The following is a 14,458-nucleotide window of genomic DNA, read 5'->3' as shown; positions in this document are numbered from 1 at the left end:
TCTTTGTGGCTTATTTCACTAAGCATGATCCCTTCTAGCTCCATCCATGTTGCTGCAAGGCAATGTGAACAGTTGCCCTTTTTTACATAGGATCCAATGAAATACTTAATGGGCAATCAGAAGTTTTATTTAGCATTTCCTATTTCCCTTTTTGATCATTACTTATAAACAAAAATGAATGAGTGATCACTTTAGTTTATTATACACATGGCATTATCGTTTACTATCACAAATACTGAAAACACCAAACCACTATGCTTAATTGCTTAATGCTATGCTTTAAATCTTGAAAATTCATATTGACTGCATAATACAGCTCAGGAAAAAAAATATACCATTATTTAGTGTAAAAATAGCATAAAGAGGCAAGTGATTTTTAGTTTTGTGAACCCATTATATACTGAACACTTTAGGGAACAAAACTGCTGAGTACAGATGAGATCATCTGCAAAAATAGGCACTCACATTAAGAAATACAAATATCACAACATGACCTACCCTCTTTTCGGGTTGACAGCAATAGCATAGGGTTCTCCAGCCAGATTTGTTAAGAGTCTGGTGCAGTTGGGTCCATTCAGCTGCCCCACATTGATAGAATATCTCAGACTGGTCCAGTGAGTCGTATAGTAACTGAACCAATGCATTCGAGAATGATCAGTCCAATAAACATTCCCAGCAACCCAGTCAACTGCGATATCTCTGGGCCTTTTAAATTCAAAAAAAAAAAAAAAAAAAAAAAAAAAGAAAAGAAAAAAAAAAAGAAATGAACTAGTATTTTTTAAAAGCAAATTAGTGGGATTTTCCATTTCTGTATGTATTCTGTACACTGGGATCACAGGGCAAGCCTATTATCATGGTCAGGTGTTAATTGTTACAATTATTTTGTAAATACCTAACCTAATTTCTTTTTATTATTGATTTTTATGGATTTGTAACTGCACAATCCTTAAGCATACAGCCCAGTGGAGTTCTACCTATCACTCTAGAGAAGTTTATCACAATTAACTGTTACTAGAATTTTCCCCAAATTGTAGATGGTTCAACTGTGACCTCTTTCTTTCAGCTAGTATTATTTTGAGAATAACTATATTCTGATGTTTAACACTAACAATTAGCTTAAGTAAATCTATATAAGTAGAATCATACTTTTCTATTTTGGACTACTTTTGCTCATGTCTATGAAATTCATTCCTATTATAATACATGTCAGTTAATATTTTTTATTGCTGGTGTTATTGTTTTATGAGTATATCACAATTCGGTTGCCATTTTGTTGATGATACTCATTTTATTTATTCATAGTTTTAGGCATTACAACTAAAGTCATGAATATTCATATACATGTCTTTTGGTGAATACAAATACTCATTTCTGCAGGGTTTTTGACAAGGAATAGAAATGTTGAGTCTTAAAATATATAAATACTTAGTGTAATAGATGATGGCAGAATTTTTTTCTGATTTTGTGCCAATATATAGTTTTTCCAATAAGTTATTTTTCAGCCTCATCATATATACTTTGATTTAAAGAATTAGAAATATTGGTATATAAAGATATATTATAGACATGTATTAAATATATTTTGAGGGATATTAAATTTTCTTATTTATATTGCATCCTTTTAGATTTCCTGCTTAATATTATTTGAGACAAAGATTAAGAGAGTTCATTGGGAACAGATAGCAAGGAAAATAATGTGTGCTCTGTGCCCTTCAATTAACTTGATCAGGAACTAGTGTAGTAATTAATTTGACATGGTCAGGTTTATTGTGCATAACCAAAAGTGAGAAGGAATTCCCAGTGGTTTTATATCAAGTATAGAAACAATTATTTGAAGGTGATTACAACCAGACATGTAGTCAATGTGTAATAGCATCATTAGGGCCTGGCAACTAGTGGAAATATGAGTCTTTAATGACATAGATTTGTTTTTTTCAACATGTGGCTTATTACTGAACAAATTTTATGGAGGTGTAGACTTGGATAAAAAGAGAATCAACTGAACTTCTCAAAAAAGAAGATGAGAGGCCAAGAAATAGAAATTTTAAGTCATGGTGTGATGTGTGAGAAAGTGTAATATGCCTTGAACTAAATACAGAATCCATAAAAATTTCTAGTAATCTGTATTATCAATCTTTGTAGTTATTGATTTAAAAATGAAATTATATAACTTTATAGTATCCCACTTTTCAACTCTAACCAAAATATACCCTTCTACTCAGTGAAATCTTATAGTGATATAAATATAAATCAGCCTGTATTCAATATGTTCTAGAACTGCCAATATAAAAAATATTTATAGATGGATGGATAGCACATAAAATATGTTATAATCAAACCATAATTTTTTTTTCAAAAGTGCCAGTATCATTTAAATGTATTTGCAGAATTTAAAATACATCAACAAATGACACATGTATATTGGTATACATCATAAATTTATGTATAAAAATAATGGAAAATTATTATGAGTTGTTTAGAGCATATTTATACTTTTTAAATATCAGTAAATTTTTGGTTTACAAAATAAATGATATTGGTTATCCAGAATAAACATAGAAAAATAACTATTGTCCCTTCATCAGATATAAATATACACATACTATTTTCTATCTTAGTGGAATCCTTGCTGATATATTTTATGCAATATTCCAATTTTTTTAATTTATGATTTTCCTTTTATTTATTTCACTCAAACTCAAGAAAAGTCTGATTATCTCCCTACCCTAATCTTTTCAACTGAGACTGCTCTATGAAGCCAAGTCCCAGTGTTTCTAGAGCATTCAAATATTTGATTTAGCAATACATTTATTTCATGTAAGCAGACTGGTGGATAATCTACTAATAGCAAATTCTTGAAGGATAATTCAGATTAGGTCATATTTCTAGTGTAAAGAAATTAGATTAGAATGGATTAAATTGGGTTAGAAGAGGGAAATATGTTACTTGTCAAGGCTCTGAATAAGAGAACACTGATGAGTTAAAAAATCACTTAAACCTATACATTTAGTGTCTGGTTCTCTAGAGCACAGAATCCTTAATGCCATTCCAGTACCTACTAGAGTAGTTAGAATATGTGGTTAAAAAATGGTCACATCCAATAAATTCAACCTGAAGTCATAAATCATTAGTGACAAGATCATTATTCCTGGAAAATAAAAGCAACAGAGTGAAGCTGTTATGAGATATTCATCCTCAGTGAGTCATCACATACTGAATGCTCAGTGTTCCTTGACAGAGAAGAGAGATGTACTGACCAAGAAGGGGTAGGGAAAGATAAGACAGCAATTGAATAGTCTTCTTGTCAATAAACCTAAGATTATATTTGGAAATAGCTTTTTATAGTGACTTCCATTGAAATAAAATAATCTCCCTTTATTGTTCACAACTTGACCAGAATTGTGACTGATTAGTATTATATAATAAAAAAGAGACTAATTTTGAATGAATATTGGATGGACAGTGGACCTTGTTCCTTATGGATTCTGACAGAATGAACAGCAGTTTATGAAAGGTTCAAATTCACATTCAAGTAAATATAAAGAGTGGGAAAATAGGAGAGGTTTTAGGAGTAAGTCTCATGAGGGGAAAAATAGAAACAAAAGTTAAACACTTTCTTCCAAAGGAGCTCTAGCAAAACCAAACATATATATGACTGGAAATAAGAAAACACAAAATTTTCCTTTGTCCATTTGGCCCTCACTGGACAAAAGGACAATGAACTAGAAGTACAAATAAAATGTGCCATGCTTAAGAGGCTGCAGAAACATGTGGTTGGTTACCTTGACAGCAAAAGGCATTACTCATACTGTTGTACAAAATAGAAGATGCATCATGATGGCTTTTTCAGGCATATGATTTCTTTCCGATTAAGCTCTTTAAAGACATGAAGTTTTGAGGCCTTAGGCAATAGGCAATCTTCTTTGAAGAGATGCATTAGTTGAATAAATGAAACACTTAAATCTTACAGAAAAATTGGCAGGTTGATTGTAACAAAATTAGAGGCTACTGCTTTAAACTACCAGCCCTTTAAAACAGTGGATTGTAGGGTATCTGTGAAAATTCCAGCTTCAGTAAAGTAAATATATGATTTAGTAGGGACATTTGTTTTAAATCAAGGAAAAGAGGAAAACCTGTGAAAGGGGAGTTCAAGTATTTAGCCATGAAGGCGCAGTCTTTCTTTTATCACATTTCCTATGTTTAGCAAAGTGCTCTAAGAAATGCATTTAACACAAGGATGAATTGAGGTGGTCATATAATTATTTGGGAGTTTTTCCAAATTTGTGTACATCAAAGAAAATTTGGTCAGTTGTATTGAAGTTAATTATCTCCTAATATTACTAAAACAAAGATGTCAAAAACTCTAAAGACATTGTGCAGATAAAAATGTTATTCACAGTTTTTGTTCACAAATATGAATCATATTAAGTCTCAATAGACCAAGAAATATAAATAAAACAATGACTATGTAAATGTTGAAAATTACTAAATTCTATGTATTATTAATGTTATAAGATATCGAGATGATTCTCATTTCAATGCAGAAACACATAGCAATGAAGGAATATAAAGAACAAAGAAAAATTTATATAGAGAGCAGAGACAGTATAAGAGTTACAGGACCACTCATGGATAAAGTTCAAGCTTCTTTCTGCAACTTCAGTTATTCTGAAGAATAACAGGTAATTTCATTCATAAAACTGTATTTACACACATTAGAATCGTGAATTAGATACATTCACTGGGTAAAAAGAAATGAAAGTATGTAACTCTCAAGCAAATTTTTTTAAACATGAATAAACTTGTCTGGAGTGTAGAGTCACTATTGTAAGACATCTTACTCATGTTGTAGCAGGCTTAGTGTTCTTTAGAATTATTTCTTATGATTGAACTATTCTCTCCATAAAGAGCAAAACTGGCTTTAAAAACCTTCAGTCACACTAAGAGGTAAATAAAATATATCATTAAAAAAACTAGAGGGCCCAAAAGGTTAAAGTATAACGCTATGAAGCTATCATAGCCACTGCAGCATGAGTTTGATCCCTGGCCAGGGAGGTTACCCACATGGCAGCAGACCTCTCCTGTCTCGCCACTGTGCCCCTCAGCAGTGTGCTTCATCAATCTGCCTGTTCTTCTCCACATTCTGTCTATGGTGAATCCTCTCACCACCCCTACACCTCTGGCCTATAACCTAGTTCTATATTCATGAAAAAAATAAATTTTTAAATTAAAAAAACAACAACTACTACTAGAAAGGACCCTAAATTTGGAGACAGAAGCTTCATTTAAGACCTAGCTCTACTTCCTCTATAAATTAGATAATGAATCCAATAAAGGCTTTGTATCAGCTAATCTATAAAAGTCTTTAATGTCTGTATGTTTAAATTATGCAACAATTTAATATATTATCCAAACTATATGTCTAAATTTTATATAGCCTTTAGAATGTGTTTACTGCTACTTATGGATTTTTCAGGCATTAATTGGTAACCCCCCAAAAAACATATTGATTCTTAAAAGGAGTATTTTTATTTTATTCCCCCCATATGAATGATCTGAAATTAATCAAGTAGGGCAACTCAGATATTTACAATTTAAATAACCACGACACTTCAGATGTAATGTACATTTATCTGAAAGAAGAGATACAAAATTATAATTTAAAAAGTTCAAATGAATATTTAAGTAGATGCCAACTTTAAAATTAAGAACCTATAAAGAGGAGCAAGAGCATGGTGTGAGGGGTGTACAATGGAGCATGGTAGTGGACTGTGGGCATCTTGGTGGTGAGTGTGGTTATGATGCAAGTAGAGAGTGATGTATGTGGGGAGAGCCTATACTTTTAATATTCAAACAATGATGTAAACCAATGTTACCTCAATAAAAAAAAAATCCAAAATTGAGTGTTTCTTAAAAATTAAAGAGACATAGCATATCAAATACTGGTCAACATTCCAGTATTTCGTTAGTTTCTGTCCTCTGATATAATGGTATATGTGTTCAGCTTTCCTCTCTCGCCTGGGTCCTAATCATTACATCTAAAGGATTTCACATTTCTTTGATCAATATTGCTGGCTTACAACCCATTCCTTAAAATGACAAAAGTTGACTTTAATTGGATAAACCATCTATCAATAACAAAGGAGATTCAGACAAGAAACACAGCAAAATAATTCAGAGAATCAAACATAGTTTGTCTCCAGAATAAATAGGTAAGCATCCTGTGGATGAACAGTAATATCCAGCCTGTGTAGCAGCTATATATACTTGTGAATGTGGATGTATATGAATATATAGTAATACAGTAGGCTCATATATAGCAGTCTCTCATCCATCAAATTAATTCAGATTGTGAATATATGTGTGTGTGCAAATACATGAAATGTTGAAACTGATATATAATTTTCAATGAAGCTTGTGTCCTGTGTTTTACTACTCCTTTAATTAACTAACTTCCAAATCTAAATAGAACTGTAATAACAATGACTGAGCTCTCCCTATAGACTGATTTTTTGACAAACAACTGACATTCTCCATATAGTCAATCTCCCTGTGAGTCATTCCTTCAAACAGTAATGGGTGGATCAATTAGGCCTTTTGAAAGACCTGAAATTATGTTATGTAGGCAGAGGGCTATCTAATGCCTAAGCTAGATCAAAACAAATTTCAATGGTAACAATAATTGTGAAAGAGATATCTTCCTAATGAAGGAGCTTTTGTTCATCAAGATAATTAAGGGAGACATATACACAAACATACTAAAGTGAAAGGAAATTACAATCATAGAAATGATATATGGTCTATTTATGGCTGTAAAAATTGTGCCCTTATGGTTGTGTATGTATGTATGTAGGTGTACACATATGTTCATGCATTGAATATGTTCAAGATGTATGTGTATGGGGGAGGATGAGTATAATGGAGATGCTTATAAACCAGCAATTTTTCAATGGCAATCCATTCGAAGGAATTATAGGGAGTAATGGTGAACAGACACACTGTATACATACATAGTGGAACACCATTCAGCTTTAAAACTGATGAAGTCTTGCCATTTATGACAACATATATATGAGGGAATTATGCTAAGAGGAATCAGTCAGAAGGAAACAGACAGATATAATCTTACTCGATGAACAAATAGAACAATAACGCAATATTAGATATAACAAATAGACTGGAGGTGATCAGATGGAGAGGAATTTAGTTAGTGGATAAAATGAGTAAAGGGAGCAACTGTATGATGCCAGAAATTAGAACTTAGTGGTGATCATGATGTGAATGCTAATGTACATCTGAAACTTACAATGTTATAAAACAATATTATCTCACTAGATGTTTGTTTAAAAACACTAAAGAAAAATTAGTGTGACTATGGTGCAGAGAACAGCTGGGGCCAAAATTTGACACAGGCAAATGAGGAGATTTATGTGAGGCACTCAGGATAAAAGTTGAGAAAAATGGGATCTCTCTGGATGTAAAAGTATTTTAATCTCCGTGAATTAAATACTAAGATTGAAAAGAATAACTTGCAATACGGTAATTTTTAAGATTAATATACTATTGCTATGCATTTTGAAGGTTTTCAATTAACAAGCCTCCCTGGTGACACACTGGTTAAAGTTTCAGTGCTAGCAAGGTATTGCTAGCCACTGTGACAAAAGTTTGACCCCCAGCCAAGGAATTAATCTACATAGCACAGCAGACCTCTCCAGTCTCACCTACTACTCCCCTCAGCAGTGTATTTCAATAGATCTGCTTGTTTTGCTTCCCACTCTGTCTCTGGTGAATCTTCTCACCCACCACATCTCTGGCCTATACCCCAGTTCTTGTATGTATAAATAAAAATAAATAAATCTTTAAAAAAAATGCTTTCAATTGACATTGCTTCTTTTAAAAAATTATTCACTTTATGATGGATGTCAGGATTACAGTAGTGTAGATTTATGAACACGATTAAGAGATTTATGAACATGATTAAGAATACAATAGATAATGTACATAATATGTGACTAAATTATATGGCAGTTTAATAAAGGTAAGTACTATGGAATTAAAAAAAGGCAGGACACTGAAGATCCCTGGATGAGAACAGGGTAAAAGAACATAGAGGTCAGTAAGTTATATATTCAGAAGATAATATTTGAGCAAAGAATTTTAGAACTGAGGCATGTAGGCATCTGGCTAAAGAACATTTTAGACCAAAAAAATATTTAAGAAAAGGCCGTGTATTAGTAGGTATTGATGGGTTTTAGAAATAAACTTCCCTGAAGAAAAATGAACAAAGGGGGAATGACAGGAGATGAAGTACTAGAAGTAACAAAAGGCAAGGTATTTTAAGCTCTTCTAAGTTATTATGAGAACTTGCTCCCTTACAGTGATGAACCACTGGGTAGTTTTGACTGGAGATGTGACGTGATCTGATTTATGTTTTAAAAGCGTATTCTGGCTACTGGGTTGTAAGTAAGAAGGGAAGCACACTGGAGAGGAGGTCACTGTGCTGATTCAGAAGAAAGATAATGGGGTCAAAGCTAAATACTTGCAGTAAAGGTGATGTAATACATTCTTGGAGTTACCCTGAAGGGGGATTTGTAAGAGTAACAGTGAGGAGTAACCTGAACCAGTGGTTAGTGCTCATAACCAATTCAATGGTAAAAGGTGGACATTCTCAAGTCCATACCCTGCTCTCCTGCAGGGTTGAAAGGAAATAGGAGCAAGGCTGGCACTCTGCAGTTACAAAGCTGGTGACGGGGTGGTCCGTGGCTGGTGAGGATGGAGTGTCCTTGAGAAACTACCAGTTTGTCGCATGTGACTTTTTGTGTCTGTGTGTGTATATGAGAGAGATGCTGACCATATATTGGATGTAAGGTTTATAGCTAAGAACTTATTAATTAAAGATAACTTGGACATTTGTTGAAATAATTCAGGAAAAGGTTAGCCTAAGTCAACTTCTTCAGAAAAATACATGTTAGCAGTGCATAAAATTCTAAGTACGCTGATTCTGTACATTTTCATTTGTATAATAAAGAATATGCCAAAAATGATACCTTGTATCACTTATCAAAATAAGGTGACTGGTTATATGAACCATTTGTTGTTTGGCTCAGGAATATTTATTTTTATATTGGTAAAAATCTAATCTATAGTTTTAAAGTTATTTGCATTTTTTTCTAAGCATTCACCTACTTTAGTGCATTTATAGCATTTCACATTAGAAATTACAAATTTCCAGAAAATGTGTACAATATTTGCATAATGCTATCACATTCTGTCTGACTACTAAAATTCGAATTCAGAAATCTCTGTGCTTTACATATAGATTGAATCATGTTAGTCTGTTAAGTTTTAAATTATTTAATTTTCTCAACTATCTATCCATTTTGTATAGCCAGCCCAGGGGATTAGAAAACTGTAAGCATTTCTATCTAAAAATAACTTAGTCTCCATATAACATTTAAATTTGTAACCATAATTACTATTCCAACCATTTTCACAGATTAAAGAATTACCTTCACAATTTCTAAAAACTAAAAAGATCAGATTAAAGGTTACTTTCCTTAGGAATGGACTTTAATATTCAATAGTGTGGTAAATGTTCTCCCTTGGTTTCTGATAAAACATATTTCCTGTCTTTTACTGGGATAAAAATATTCCAATATTTTCAATAATTGTGAATAAGTTTTCAATACATTCTGCTATTATTCATCTGGTGTTATGTAATGGCCCTATAAATAAAGTACTCATATTTGGTGTGTTTACCTTTTCCTTTTTTGTGACTATTGTTTGGAAGATTGAGTCAAAATTCTATATTCATCTTAGGGAAAACACTTAAATTTCATTTCCAAGGGATGGGGGGATCGTGGTGGGTGAACTATTGTGGCAATAACTGATGGAGGTATCCAAATATCAACTCAATTAAGAATTATTATTTTTTTTTGTTAAAAAAATTTTTTTTAAAGATTTATTTATTTATTCATACAGAACTGGGTTACAGGCCAAAGATGCAGAGGGTGAGAGGTTTCACCGGAGACAGTATCATTTAATATTTGTTTCAAAATCTTAAAGGTAAATTCATGGCATGTTCATAAAACAATAGATAAATAGATGACAACTAACAAAAGCACAGATACAATACATGCAAAGGAACGCACAAAGACAATCAATTCTTTCACACATGATGTATTTCAGAGGAATATAAATTGTCTATGTTATAATTGTCTATGTTATAGATAGACAAACTATGTCATGTCTTTTGGAAATAATCTACATTTACTACCTGGAAGAGACTTTACAATTGTCTACTTCTATACTTTTTTTTTTTTTATTGAGTTATTTGTGAGTCACAGATATAATGGGTTTCCCAAGTTCAATTATAAATATTACCACATTATAACTGCATATCTATATGTAAGCCATTTCTTCACTGTAGAATACACATAGCTCATTTAATTAAGGCATTAAGACAATATATATTCCATTTTATAATATTGAGCCACAAAAACATTGCAAAAAGTTTCAAGAATCAAAGTTATGTTTTCAGTTTGTCTTTGTCTGACTCTTCATTTAATACCTCTATATTCCACATACTAATGCACCATCCAGAACTGAGCTTTCTCCTTCTGAGTTAATTCACTTAGCACTATTCCTTCCTACTAACCCTTGAAGGCTTGCTGCAGAACTGAAGCATCTAGAAGGGAATGAATGGGAATAGGGAAGGTGTAATACCAAAGAGGGGAAGAAGTACAATGGACTATGGGGGTGGAATATGGGTGATTTGGTGGTGGGTGAACTATTGTGGCAATAACTGATGGAGGTATCCAAATATCAACTCAATGAAGAATTAAATAATTTTTTTTGTTAAAAAAATTTTTTTAAAGATTTATTTATTTATTCATACAGAACTGGGTTACAGGCCAAAGATGCAGAGGGTGAGAGGATTCACCGGAGACAGAGTGGGGAGCAGAACAGGCAGATCAACGAAGTACACTGCTGAGGAGAGCAGCGGGCGGGTCAGGAGAGGTCTGCCGCGCCATGTGGTCACCTCCGGGGCAGGCGGGAATAGAACTCATGCGGAAGTGGCTTTAGATTCTCAGTGCTGTGCTTTAACTCGCTGCGCCACCAGGGAGGGCCGAATTAATTAATTTTTAAAAGAATCATCAATCTAGCCTTGTTTAGCTCTTTTCTTTTTAAAATTCCAAATTTACAAATTTCTTTGTAATTTCTATGAAATGCTGAATGGAGTAGAACTTAGTACTTAAACTAATTGCTCAATAGTACCAGTTATATAGTCATGACTTTTAGTTAGATATGATGGAGTCCAAGAAAATGTACCCTATTATTACCCACATTTCTTCCTAATGAACAGTTTAATAATGGCAGGTCTATAAAGAGAGAAAAAAGAAGACAAAGTTTAAATGATAAAAGATCATGGCAATCACTAGAATTAAAACACAGAAATTTCTTTGTGCTTTACATATAGATTGAAGTTACTTTACATATATGAAGTTTTATATACTTTTAGAAATAAAAACAACCAGTAGGGTCCCCGCTGGTGGTGTAGCGGATTAAAACACAGCACTAATAAGCTAAAGCTACCTCAGCATAGTTTGATCCCCGCCCCTGGAGGTGACCTACATGGCGTGGCAGACCTCTCCTGACCCGCCTGCTGCTCCCCCTAGCAGAGTACTTCCATCAGTCGGCCTTTACTGCTCCCCACTCTGTCCCTGGTGAATCCTCTCACTGCCCCTGTACCTCTGGCCTGTACCTCAGCTCTGATTGCATTTATAAATTAATCCTTAAAAAAAAAAAGTAACTATGCTATCTGTTACAAAAGATTCTATACCATATAAGTTAAAGATCAAAACATAAAATATATAGGGAGTAATATATATTTTGTACATATGTAAGAATTAAAGTTTACTTAACAGGCATTAAAATAAACTTGACTTCTAACCTACAATAAATTCTGCTCAAAAGTAGAATTGATTATATACTACCAATATTCTTAAGAATAAAACTAAAGCAGTCATTGATCACCTTCACTGAAAAACTTTATAAAAATTAATTAAAGTTGTATGTCAGCAACCTTAAAGTTCAGACAAGTTTAAACTGTAGAAAAATTTTCCATGAAAATAAGCAACACAGAGAAAGAGATGTTGATAATCATTTTATCAATGACATCAGAGTCATCATCATCACTATCATGTTCCTGACCATTATCCTGTTAATGATAAGACATCTCTATAGTTCTTAAATGTGGCAAGACTGTTACCACAAACATAGAGCTATATATTTATTATATATGTACATAATAGTATATAAATTATATACTGAATATGTATTATACATTTTACTATTTCATTTTATAAAATATTAGAGAAAGTCAAAATATTAGTGAGCAATAGAAATGAGATTAAAATCCAGACAGTATAACTCCAAGTTATATACTCTTTATCAGTTAATTAGTAACAAATGAAATTACAAAAATAACATGGAATGAAACAATGTTTTTGTGAAGTAGAATTTAGTTTAGAGATAAAAGAAGGCTAAGTATAGGAAAAACTCTGAGCTGCCTACTGATAGAGAGGGAGGAGATTATATGTGAATGAAAGAGGGAAATTCAGCGACTAAATTTCCTAGCTGTATTAGAACTGTTCAAAATAGAACTAAAGTTATTATATGTACAGTGGTGGAGGAGGAAGTGCTGAAGAATTTGAAGGTTAATGGAGCTTCTTTTAAAGCTAGTCCATCATTATTTATTATTGATCAAAATGTGTAACAGAGTAGTCACGTAGTTCAATTTTTTTATGGTAGATGCCACTACAAAAAATTGTGAAGGCTTCCAGATCTAAAGCTCTTTTCAGATCCAAAGCTTCAATCATATCCTACAGTGATAGCACTTGACATTTTGTTCATAGAAGAATGGGTGAGGTCCCATAAAGATAAGTATTTATCGTTGATTTTGTCCCAGGTTACTTCAAAGTATAAAATAACAATAAATTGACACATCTTAAAATAAAAGGATAGACTACAACCATAAATCTAAACAAATGTCCTGGTTTAGTTTTCTCAAAAGGAATAACCATGATAATCAAAATGTCCATCAGATAGTGCAAAAATATTGCTCAGTTTTGGATGTCCCCTGAAATACAGTTATCAGGAATAAGGATAAATGGTTATATTACTGAGTTGATCTCTTAGCCTAATAGAAAAGTGGATTTCTGATATTGTTAAAAATAAAACAATTTTACCTGCATATGTTTGACAGCTTATTTCAATAACATAAAAATAAAGAGGTGATTTCCAATCTTTTCTCATGTGAAAAAAATATTCACAATATATTGGTAAACACATAAAACAAAATGCTCTAGAAATGTTTGGCATAATTCATTACTATTCTTATATAACTAAAGCAAATATATTAAACAAAAACATAATAGCATGCAATTAAAATAAACGACATGTAGCTTCAAGAATAAATAAGGATATGCTTTATTTCTAGATATAAAGAATATTGAGAGGAATAACTAAATACTGTGTCCTATATTCAGATATCTGATGGATAGTTTAAAAAATAAAGAAGAGGGAGTGACAAGACATGAACCTTCAAATAGGCAATATTATTTACTTACAATCAAGCCACTGTTTGCTTGCCTTTTTTCTCTGCCATGAATCCTTTTGTAGAAAATTCCTCCTGGATTAAACTGAGTACTCCATATAATCATATCTCTTTGATAATATACATCCATCCCTGTTATCCTTGAATTATGTTCAATATGAGAAATTTGTTGATGATCACCACTGTAGTTGAATGGATATATAAAACCCAGGATATCAGTGTCATTAGCAATGTAGAGAACTTGATCTTCAGAGCCTGGAGATTATTATAATAAAATACAAAAATAAAGTAAATTTCAACTAATATGAATGCAATGATTATACTTTTAAATTATTGTGAATTGTTATCGTTACAGTTTCTTAATAAAAATCAACCAACTTTATATAATTTTTTTTATCTTTGTAAATTATGATTTCTAAAACACACTGACCTGAACATTTAAGAATTAATGAAGCTGGTTTCCCTAGGGCCAACCTTAACTTGCGACTAAAAATTAGGCATTTGGATAAGATATTATTTTTTGGAATAGAGATTTCTACTTGTTAAGTGTCAACATATTGGTTCCCAGGGCTTTGAATTTCAATATTCATATGCTATATTGTACACTTATTTAGCTTTAAGCATTTGTGAGCATTTAATATATGCACCTCAGTGATCATAACCATAGGTTAAGAAGAGGCAATTAAAATAGCAATTTTCTTCTCTCATTTCTATATATTAATATTTGTTTTAGTTTTATTTCAACAAAATCTAGCATCTATTACATTAGAGTGTCATAAATATCATTAAGAATCTTTCTAAGTGGAATACTCTTGCTTTAGGTTTTAACACCTAAATGCA

General features: G+C 32.2%; 1 protein-coding gene across 1 annotated transcript in view; it reads right to left on the bottom strand.

The window, feature by feature from the left end:
- The window catches only part of LRP1B (low density lipoprotein receptor-related protein 1B), a 1,583,276-nt gene that overhangs the window by 93,766 nt on the left and 1,475,052 nt on the right, over positions 1 to 14,458 (bottom strand). The window contains exons 62-64 of the mRNA XM_012727834.1: positions 13,632 to 13,873; positions 8,067 to 8,071; positions 499 to 717 (exon numbers count right to left, since the gene is read on the bottom strand). Coding sequence (XP_012583288.1) covers positions 499 to 717; positions 8,067 to 8,071; positions 13,632 to 13,873 — 466 coding nt within the window. The remainder of the gene's footprint in view (positions 1 to 498; positions 718 to 8,066; positions 8,072 to 13,631; positions 13,874 to 14,458) is intronic.

The sequence above is a fragment of the Condylura cristata genome, unplaced genomic scaffold, assembly GCF_000260355.1.
Source record: "Condylura cristata isolate star-nosed mole 26May11 unplaced genomic scaffold, ConCri1.0 scaffold00002, whole genome shotgun sequence".
NCBI lineage: Eukaryota > Metazoa > Chordata > Mammalia > Eulipotyphla > Talpidae > Condylura > Condylura cristata.
Note: the sequence above shows the minus strand (reverse complement) of the source record. Positions and strands in the feature narration are given on the sequence as shown.